Source organism: Chrysochloris asiatica, unplaced genomic scaffold (assembly GCF_000296735.1).
Source record: "Chrysochloris asiatica unplaced genomic scaffold, ChrAsi1.0 scaffold00067, whole genome shotgun sequence".
Classification (NCBI taxonomy): Eukaryota; Metazoa; Chordata; class Mammalia; order Afrosoricida; family Chrysochloridae; genus Chrysochloris; species Chrysochloris asiatica.
Window position 1 is genome coordinate 953,597 of NW_006408585.1, and position 11,360 is coordinate 964,956.

Sequence of the window (11,360 nt, forward strand, 5' to 3'; positions counted from 1 at the left end):
TTACGTATATTACAACTGCAACCATTTTTTAATTATCTTCAGTAACATTGAACTTACATATGATATTAATGATATTGTTAAATGATTTTTGCTTTCCATTAGGTCATCTTTCTGAGGAATGGACACAAATATAAATCTCTTCCAATCAGTTGGCCAGGTAACTTTCTTCCAAATTTCTTTGGCATAGATCACAGGGCCTCTAACAATACATCAGTTTGTTGAAACATTTCATTTTGCATTTTATAGATTCCTAGAGTCTTGTTTTTTGCCTTATCTTCAGTGCAGCTTGGACTTCTTTCTGTACCATTGGTTCTTGACCATATGGTACCTCTTGAAATGATTAAACATCTACCAGTTATATTTGTGACTGTGTGTTCCTTCCATTTTCATGCTTCCTGCATCATTCAGTATTCTGCCTATAAAATTCTTCCATATTGCAATCCAAGGCTTGAATTTTTTTCTTCAGGCCTTTCAGCTTTAGGAATCCTGAGTATGTTTTTCCCTTTTGCTTTTCTAACTTTGGGTCTTTGCAATTTCATTATAATACTTGACTTTGTCTTCTTGAGCTGCCCTTTGAAATTTTCTGTTCAGGTCTTTCTTCATCATTTCTTCCAGTTGCTTTAGCTTCTTTATGCTCCAGAGCAAGTTTTACAATTTATTCTGACATCCACTTTAGTCTTCTTTTTCTTTCTTGTCTTATTAATGACCTTTTGTTTTCTTCATGGATGATGTTCTTGATGTCATCCTACAATTCTTATGGTCTTTGGTCAGTATCTAATGTATTAAATCTATTCTTGAGATGGTCTCTAAATTCAGATGAGATTTATTAAAAGGTCATATTTTGGCTCCCATAGGCTTGTTTTAATATTTTCTTCAGCTTCAGCCTGAATTTGCATATGAGCAATTAATAGTCTGTTCTACAGTTGGACTCTGGCCTTGTTTTAGTTGATGGTATTGAGCTTCTCCATTGTCTCTTCCCACAGATGTAGTCAATTTGATTCCTGTGTATTCCATCTGGTGAGGTCCATATGTATAGTTGCTATTTGTGTTGTTGAAAAAAGGTATTTGCAATGAATAGGTCATTGATCTTGCAAAATTTCTATCATGTGATCTCCAGCATTGTTTCTATCACCAATGACATATTTTCTAACAACGATTATTAATGGACTTTTGCAGCTGTTTCTTCCCATTTAGAGTTGTGCTCCATTAGCAAATGAAGGTCCTGAAAGCTTTATTCCATATACATCGTTAAGGTCAACTTTACTTTGAGGAGGCAGCTCTTTCCCAGTTGTATTGTGAGTGTGTTCCAACCTAAGGGGTTCATCTTTCAGCACTATATCAGACAATGTTCCATTGCTCTTCATAAGGTTTCAGTACCAACAGTTCAGAAGTTGTCTGCCTCTACTTCTTCATAGTCTGTCTTAGTCTGGAAGCTCCACTAAAATCTGTTCACCAGGAGTATTTGAAACACCAGTTGCATAGCTCTGGCATCACACAAATCATCACAGTATGACAAACTGACAGATGAATGATGGAGGCCTGCAATTGGAGGGTAAGAAAGCATGGTAGGGCCTGGGCCATAAACCTTGCTCTTCTTTAACTAAGACAACTGGAAAGTTGAGCTGAGATTGAACTCAAATCTGATTTCAAGTTCAATGCTCTCTCTTGTTTACCATGCAGTTGGATCTGAGTGAAAATAAGGATTTGGTGGTGTTGGTAGTTGTGTGCCTTTGAGTTGGTCCTGACTCATATCGATCTTGCATAGCGTTTCTGAGGCTGTACATCTTTACAGAAGCAGAACTCCTCATCGTTCTACCACAGAGTGGCTAGTAAATTTAACCTGCTGGCCTTGTGGTTAGCAGCCCAAATCATAACCCACTATGATACCAGGGCTCCTTACAGTATTTGTTTGTTGTTGTTAAGTGCCGTCTAGTTGGTTGCAACTCAAAGCAACCCTGTATAGGGTTTCCGAGACTTTAAATCTTAGGGAATCAAAAAGCCTTATCTTTCTTCTGAGGAATGGCTGGTGGGCCTGAACCGTGAACCCTGTTGTTCCCAGTCCAATGCTTATTGTATGGAGCCACTGTACTACCGATAAGTATTTGGTAGTGGTGGTAGTCATGTGCTGTGGAGTTAGTTCAGATTCATAGCGACCCTGCATAGGGTTTCTGAGGCTATAACTCTTTACGGGAGCAGAAAACCTCATCTTTTTCCATGGAACAGCTGACAGTTTTGAACTTCTGACCTTGAGGTTAGCAGCCCAACTCATAACCACTACGCCATTTAGATAGATGCCAATTTTGGCAAGAAATTTTTTCAGAAGGAAGAATTTAACCTTGTATAGTTTATACTACAAGCACCAAAGTTTTCTATCTTAATTAAAACTTACGTATATTACTGTGTGCTGTTGAGTCAGTTCCAAGTCACAGTGACTATATAAGACAGAGTAAAACTGCCCTATAGGGTCACCCTTGTGAAAACAGATCGCCACTTCTTTTCTCACGCAGAGCCACTAGGGAGTTGGAACCACTGACCTTTTCGTTAATGCTTAATGATTGTGCTTCGAGAGGGCTCTCTCTCTATATATATTTTTGTTGTTGTTGTTAAGTGCTGTTGAGTTGGTTCTGCCTCATAGCGACCCTGTATAGACTTTCTGAGAAGCGCCTGGTAAATTTGAACCTACGACCTTGCTGTTCAAACCAACCTTGTGGTCCAATGTATTATCCTACAGTACCACACCAGGACCTCACTCTCTCTCTCTCCACACACACACACACACACACACACACACACATTTCTTGTTTCTGTTTATGTGGAGTAATGTTCTTATCAGACTATTGGGTTGGATAAGAGCAGTATTCTAATGCATGAGATAGTGTACTTTGAAGAGCATTTTTGTTGTTGTTATTGGCCAGAAGCAAAATAAATTACCATGACCTTCCTGCTTAAGATGTTTTTAATGATATTTTCATTTAGCATGGTCACATCATAATACTCTTGGATTCATTTTTGAAAGCGAAATTAGCCTTTAAAAATACACTCTGAAGAAAAATATATACGTGAACACCCAGCTGTCCCATAAATGCTCATCATTATAAACCAGATGTTCTTTTTAAAAGTAAAGATGGCATTATATACAGGTTTTAAGAATGTACTTACAGGATTGCTGCTGATGTGAAAACTACTGTGGAACTGCATTTATAGTCTAACTACAAAGCAGCTTTTAAAGTGCAATCGTTTTTTTCTGATTATAAATTTATTTTAGGTTTTACAAATTTAACTTGTTATTGATATTATAAAGGAAGACAAAAATAGTAACAAGTGCTGCTCCTTGAAAAACGTTAAAACAGAGCTTATAATACGCTCTTGAATGTGGGCAGAACCTGTGCTGATTTGATTATGTTACATGGCAAGTGTTCATGAGATCGTGTTGCGTATATAACATTGGATCACAGCAGTCCGGAGAGCAATTGGAAGTCAGGTGGATGGATTCCCGCTGGCCTGGAAGAAAACAAGCACATCCACAAGTGGACGGCCTCTGCAGACCACACGGCAAGGAACTCTGGGTGCTTCTCAGAGCTACAATTATCTGACAGCTAGCCTGAAAGCAGGTACCACCTCAGTCCATCAGTCACAAGGAACTGAATTCTGCCAACAACCTGATGAATTTGGACGAAGACCTCAAGCTTCAAATGAGATCACAGCCTGGTTGACACCTTGATTACTGCTTTGTGAGGCCCTGATCAGAGGATCCAGCAAAACCAGACCCATGAAAACAGAGATCATAAATTTATTCTATTTTAAGCTGCCGAGTTTGTAGTAAATTGTTATAGGGTAGACAAAAGGGAAAACTATTCATAGGTAGATTATGGAATTGAGCTTAAGGTTTTTTCATTTGTAAAATGGGTGTCATAACTCTCTGTAGGGATGTTGCAGGATTAAAGGACAGGTTGGTGGGAAATAACCTGGGAATCAGTTGTTGTTGTTAAGTGCCATCAAGTTGGTTCCAACCCATAACGACCTGAACAGGGTTTCCAAGGCTGTAAATCTTTATGAGACCAGAAAGCCTCATATTTCTCCCATGGAGAAGCTGGTAGTTTCGAACTGCTGACCTTGCGGTTCACAACCCGATTTGTAACCAATACGCTACCAGAAATGTTGGTGTGCTTCTCACACTGTTGCATGAAATAAGAAAACTAATACATGAGATAATTGGTGTACTTTGAACAGAATTTTTCTTGTTGCTGTTACTGGCTGTATTAATTTTCTTCTCCAGCTTGTCTTTCTATATCTAGACTGAGCCAGTGTTGTCTTACTACAATGACCATTTGTTTGTTTGTTTCTGGATCTGGGAGTTGGTTAGGGTAGATCTACAGCATAAGGCTTAGTTACAGACTGTGGTTCGAGTTCAGGTCTAATCCACATGTATCCACATTTTCCTTGGACCAATGACTACCTGAAGTAGTTTCTTCATGGAGTTCAAGAGATGAAGCCATTAACTGTTCAAGTATTGCATCTGCTAACCCTCTTCTCCAAAGCAAATCACATGGTCAAACCCAATGGCAACTGGTAGAGAAATATACTTGGCTTACTCCAGTGTACTTCAAGGTCATGTGGCTAAGGGGTGGTGGGAAAGATAGCGGAATTATTGAAAACAACAATCTAAGACCCCTCAACTATTTTCAAGTATAGGGTTTGGGATTCTTTCTGTTTTTACTTAGAGTGTTAGCTTCTTTACTCCTTCTGATTTGGTTCACTTATTTAGTTATGGGGTCCCATAAAAATACCATATAAAATCACAAAGCCATCTGTAAAAGAATATAGGTAGACAATCTGGTTACTTGATGCATAAGTACAGTTTTTTAAGAGATCTGTGATTTGGAACAAATTAATTTGCTGTGGTGCTGTGGGTTAATGTACCAGACTACAAAGCCATATGAACTGCAAGGTCGGCAGTTCAAGCTCACTGGCTGCTCCTCAGAAACCCTATACAGGGTCGCTATTGATCAGAACAAACTCGATGGCACTTCACAACAGCAACCAATTTTATATGACAGTTTTATTTTTCATGTCCAAAAAAGGATCATTCTGAATGGATCTCTTGAGAATTTTAAGAACATACAAGAAAATAACCTACTGGTCAAAAAGTTGTTGTAGTTGTTGTTAGGTGCCATTGAGTTGGTACCAACTCATAGTGACCCTGTGCACAGCAAAACGAAACACTGCCCAATCCTGGGCCAACCTCACTACTGTTATCACACTTGAGTCTATCGATGCTGCCATTTGGCCAATACATCTCATTGGAGGTCTTCCTCTTTTTTTCTGACCCTCCACCTTACCAAACATGATGTCCTTCTCCAGCGACTGATCCTTCCTGACAATATGTCTGAAGTATGAGAGACAAAGTTTGGCCATCTTTGCCTCCAAGGAGCACTCTGACTGCACGTCTTCCAAAACAGATCTATTGGTTCTTTTGGCATCCCATGGCACTTTCAATATTATCCAACACCATAACTCAAAAGCATCAATTCTTGTATGGTCTTCCTTATTCACTGTTCAGCTTTCGCACATATATGAGGTTATTGAAAATACCATGGCTTGGGTCAGGCGCACCTTAGTCCTCAAGCTGACATCTTTGCTTTTCAGCACTTTAAAAAGGTCTTGTGCAGCAGATTTGCCTAATGCAATACATCGTTTGATTTCTTGACTGCTGCTTCAAAAAGTAGGCTACTGAATTATTGCTAGGTCTTCTTTACTCGCTAACAAGGCAACACTAATGGAAAATTTTGGCTTTTATGCCCATACCTGCTATTAAGATGCACCCTTATCTCTCAGCAGGGTAGTATCATCATTGTTGTTGACAAGGAAGAAATTTAACCAAATGATTATAAAAATAACCTTTCTTCTTTTTGTTCTGCCTTAGGACATAATGACTATATTTGCCCAGCTACAAATCAGTGCACAATAGATAAGAACCGGCGCAAAAGCTGCCAGGCCTGCCGACTCCGGAAGTGCTATGAAGTAGGGATGGTGAAGTGTGGTGAGTGCTCACTGCCTTTTTACTGCCTGTGGGACACGTTGAAAGCTGTGTCTTCTGATGAATGTTTTGACTCACTACGGTTAGATATCCTGGTGGTAGTGGTGGTTATGTGCCGTACAGTCGGTTCCGACTCATAGCAAGCCTGCATAGGGTTTCTGAGGCTGTAAATCTTTACGGGAACAGAAAACCTTACCTTTGTCTTATGGAATGGCAGGTAGTTTCGAACTGCTGACCTTGAGGTTAGCAGCCCGACTCATAACCACCATGCTACCAGAGCTCCTTAGATATTCTAGAGGAGAGAAAATTTAGGACAAATTGTCTGCAAGGAGTCCTGGTGTGGCGCTGTAGGTAGGATAATCACTGGATGGCAAGGTCAGTTTGAACTGCAAGGTTGGTGGTTCAAACTTACCAGCCACTCCTCGGAAACCCTATACAGAGTCGCTGTGAGTCAGAACCAACTCAATGGTACTCAGCGACAATTGTCTGCAAGACTGTCACATTGAAGGGCCAATGATTTAACTGTAGACAACAGAACTGGGGTAAGTGAGCACATGCTACAGGGAGACAGACCTTGGTCCAATTAGGGAAGAACATTCTACAGTTGCAGTGGTCGGTTAATGGATTTAAATGAGCTACTGAAATGCTCAGGCTGGACTGGATGACCATGTGCCTGAGGCTCTGAAGAGTTCAATTCTAAGGATGAAGTGCTGGCAAATGTCCACCATTAAAGCTGTGACAACAAAGATTATCTTGTGGGTTATTAGGGTAACTATGAGGAGTCCTGGTGTGGCGCTGTGGGTTAATGCACCAGACTGCAAAGTCGTTTGAACTACAAGGTCAGTGGTTTAAGCTCACCAGTCACTCCTTAGAACCCCTATATGGGGTTGCTATGGGTTGGAACCGACTCAATGGCACTTAACAACAACAACAAGAAAGACTTAGACTCAACCCTCCACGAACTTTCTAAAAGTGGAAAAATATACAAGACTCAGAAATATGATGGAACTCTCAAAACTACACCGAGTTTAGATTTCATTCTATGTATTACACACACAGATACAACTAAGGAAAGTGAGCATTTTAGTGTTACGTCAATCACGCCCATACCCTGCTCACTTCATCTGCTTAGCTTTGATTCATTTGTCTGCATACACTTTCTCCTTTATATACACTTAAACTTTTCTTATTATCCTGGAGCCAATGTTTTCCTTGTGGTTAGTTGTGATTTCCATGTTTGCAGCTAATTATTTTTTTAAGTGGAAAATAAAAAAATTTTCTCCTGACAATCTTTTTGTAGCTTTGCCACTTGACATTCTTTGTTCTTTTCTTTCCTCAGAGTGCCTAATAGATAAGAATCCTCACCTAGTTCAGAATTGCAACAGTCTCCCAACTTGACCACACTTCTGTGGCTTCCTTGAGTCACAAATGTTGTCTGTTTCTTCTGTAAAACATCCACCCAATTCCCATGACCTTCTAGTGCTTACAGGTTACTCTCTAAAACACTTGAACATTTTTGCTCCCACCACCTTAATGGACTTCTTTCCAAACTTGGTTCTATTCATTGCACTTGTTAGAATTGTATAATTTATTTGAAATTCATAATAATATGAAATATGATTGGAAAAAGACACTTGCTTCCATGAAAACTAAATTGGATGCTTCAAAAAGCTCTGTAACAGGCTAGTAGCTATTGAATTAGGAAGAGTCTGATTTCAGATTGTTGTGTAAGTGTCTAAGTGCTTTTTCTGCTTTGAAGAAGCAGAAACTGGAACTCCAGAGAGAATGTACAATGGGTGTGGTTTGTGTCGTAAAGTGGCTTGTGGTCCAATTGGAAGAGCTGCTTAGAGGAAGGGCCTTTGTAAATAAATGCTTTATGTTTTAACTTAAATAGTATTTTACTTATTAGCATTGTTTTTTTTTGTGTGTTAATGGTCTCCAAGTTAATCTTCAGAACACTCCCAGTACTAAAAGCAGTTGGGCAGCTGTAGCCCCTCGTGGTTCAGGACCACACATATGCTCCACCTTTTAGGGGCAGTGTGTGCAGTGGGAAGAGCAGGGGATTTGGTCACCCCTGGTCTGAGTCTTATTCTTACCACACTGCTTATTGCTAGCTGTGACTATGCTCAAACTCCTTAACCTTTGGATCCTGGGTTTGCTTATCACTGGAATGAGATATCTGCTTTGCTGGTCTTTGTGAGGGTTAAGTATGGAAACATACATACCCACCCAGCACAGTGTCTGGCACTCAATTTTCACGTACCTTTTTTTCTCTTTCCTTCATTGAAAAGCTAAGGTAAATTGTGAGTTCTGAGATAAGTTATAAGTTCTGGTACAAGACAGTTTCAGAAGGTGGAGTACAACGATTTAGTTAAAGCATCTTACATTTAAAAAAGGAAGAACAAAAAAAGGGCTTTGAAAGTGGTCAGAACATCACTGGGTTAGAATCTCTAAGGGAAAAAAATCACTATTTTTGGAGATTACAGAAGAAATGAGATAGATTCATGGATAAACAGTTGGACAGTTAGCTTTTTGCTGTAGCTATCCTTACTGACCACAGAGAAAGACCACTAGAAGTGAATTTTCTTAACTCTGCCTTCCTCCCTTCTCACCACTCTTTCCCTAAAACCTTTTACCCACTGTTAAGGATTACATTATGTGCACCAAAATATGCATTAGAATTTTAACTTCTATACCTGAATTCCTGGTAGTGTGGTGGTTATGAGTTGGGCTGCTAATCTCAAGGTCAGCAGTTCGAAATTACCAGCAGTTCTGTGGGAAACAGATGAAGCTTTCTGCTCTTGTAAAGATTTCAGCCTCGGAAACTCTATATAGAATCACTATGAGTCGCAACCGACGCCCCGGCACATAACCACCACTACCACCATCATACCTGTGAATGTAAGCCCATTTGGAAAGAGAATTTTCTTTGTTATGTTAACCAAGCCATGTTAGTGTAAGGAGTGTCTTAAATCAAATCACTTTTGAGATATAAAAGAGCAGATTAGGCACAGAGACAAGAACGCACAAATGGGGGAAAGATTGATGCCACATGGAAGTCATCAAGGAACCAAAGGGTGCCAGGGCTTGAAAAGCTGAGACAAGGCTTCCCCCAGAGAGAGAGTGATACTTCCCCTGAAGTCAGTGCCCTGAATGAAGACTTGTAGCTTCCTGAAGTGTGAGCAAATAAAATTTCTCATGGTTAGAGTCAGCCACTTGAAGTATTTCTGCCACAGCAGCTCTAAGAAACTAAGAAACCTGTATTCTTCCTTTCATGCAGTCTTCAAAGATAAGGAATTCAACCTGAGTTCAGGGTCCTTCTGCACCATTTCTTTCCCCCAACTCCTTGTTTTATCAGAAATCATCTTTCTCTCTTACACTTCCAATCTTATCTTTTTCATGAAGTATTACTAACGTTTCTTACTTAAATTGTAGGAAACCCAATTCACACTAGCTTCAGGGACTAGACGTCATAAGAATATGTTGTTGTTAGGTGCCATCGAGTTGGTACCGACTCATAGCGACCCTACGCACAACAGAACAAAACACTGCCCGATCCTGGGCCAACCTCTATCGTTGCCACGCTTGAGCCCACTGATGCTGCCACTTTGCCAGTCCATCTCGCTGGGGGTCTTCCTCTTTTTCTCTGACCTTTCACCCTACCAAAAATGATATCCTTCTCCAGTGACGGGTCCTTCCTGACAATATGTCCGAAGTTTGAGAGATGAAGTTTGGCCATCCTGGCCTCCAAGGAGCACTCTGGCTGCACTTCTTCCAACACAGATTTGTTGGTTCTCTTGGCAGCCCATGGCACTTTCAATATTCTCCTCCAACACCATAACTCAAAAGCATCAATTCTTCTACGGTCTTCCTTATTCACTGTCCAGCTTTCACATGCATTTGAGATTATTGAAAATACCATAGCTTGGGTCAGGCGCACCTTAGTCTTCAAAGTGACATCTTTGCTCTTCAACACTTTAAAAAGGTCTTGTGCAGCACATTTGCCTAATGCAATACGTCATTTGATTTCTTGACTGCTGCTTCCTTGAGTGTTGATAGTTGATCCAAGAAGAATGAAGTCCTTGACAACTTCAGTCTTTTCTCCATTGATAAGAATGTTGTTTATTGGTCCACTGGTGAGGATTTTTGTTTTCTTTACATTAAGATGTAATCCATACCAAAGGGTGTGCTCTTTGATCTTCATCAGTAAATATTTTAAGTCTTCTTCACTTTCAGCAAGCAAGGTTGTATCATCTGCATATCACAGGTTGTTAATGAGTCTTCCTCCAATCCTGATGCCACCTTTTTTTTCATATAAATCAGCTTCTTGGATTATTTGCTCAGCATACAGGTTGAGTAAGTATGGTGAAAAATACAACACTGTCACACACCTTTATTAATTTTAAAACATCCAGTGTTCCAATGTTCTATTCAAACAACTACCTCTTGGTCCATGTATAGATTCCACATGAGCATAATTAAGTGTTCTGTATCCCTGTATTGGGACAATAGTTCACCATCTTTCAGGTGTCAGCTCTTTACTGACCTGCTACATACATCTCCATGAAAGTGTTTGAAATGTGGAGGTGTTTCAGATTCAGACTGTTGTTTGGGTTCTGCTATTTTCCAGTTTTCCTTCCTTGGGAAAATTATACTTTCTTTTGCCTAGTTCCACTTCTGAAGTTGGAGAGCTCTGTAATAATAGAGCCTGTCTTTCTTCTAGGGCTGTTGTCAGGATAAGACCATTTAAGTACAGTACTCAGCACATTGAAGCTTCCAGAAGGTGTTAGCTACTATTATTATCATTTATCATCTTTTGACTGGGCTATTTATCCCTGTTTACTCTGGAGCCACTCCGATTTGGTAGTTTTCATTAATCTCACTCAGAGCCAGCTGTCCACCTCTAGGTAACAAAGCCACAACACTTGAAATTTCCTGGTAGAAAAATGTGTTCCTTGACAAGGACTTTGTTTTATTCAACCTTTTACCTCCAGAACGTAGTATTTATCAGTGAGAGGTGCTTAAATAAATGTGAATATATGTATTAAAATTTTCACTTTGGGTATGGAAATGTTTTGTCTCTTCACACACTCGCCAAAAAAGTAAGCCATACTTTTTGTTCCCTTTCAACCTGAATGTATAATCCATAACCTATTTAGCACTAATAAGTCACTAAAAAAATGAATTATGCTTTAGGCTTTTAATTTTTAGCAAAAAATTTGGTTCAGATGTCCCTGAATAGATAGAAATTTTTTCTTTCCTTTCAATTAACCAAGGGTAAGGGAAAATTCTAATACATTATGGTGGGAATTAATAATTTATA

At 39.6% G+C, this 11,360-nt stretch overlaps 1 protein-coding gene across 2 annotated transcripts in view; it reads left to right on the forward strand.

The window, feature by feature from the left end:
• The window catches only part of ESR2 (estrogen receptor 2 (ER beta)), a 118,453-nt gene that overhangs the window by 25,750 nt on the left and 81,343 nt on the right, over positions 1-11,360 (forward strand). For both annotated transcript variants that reach the window (XM_006864566.1, XM_006864567.1), the window contains exon 3: positions 5,924-6,040. In XM_006864566.1, the coding sequence (XP_006864628.1) occupies positions 5,924-6,040 (117 nt within the window). The remainder of the gene's footprint in view (positions 1-5,923; positions 6,041-11,360) is intronic.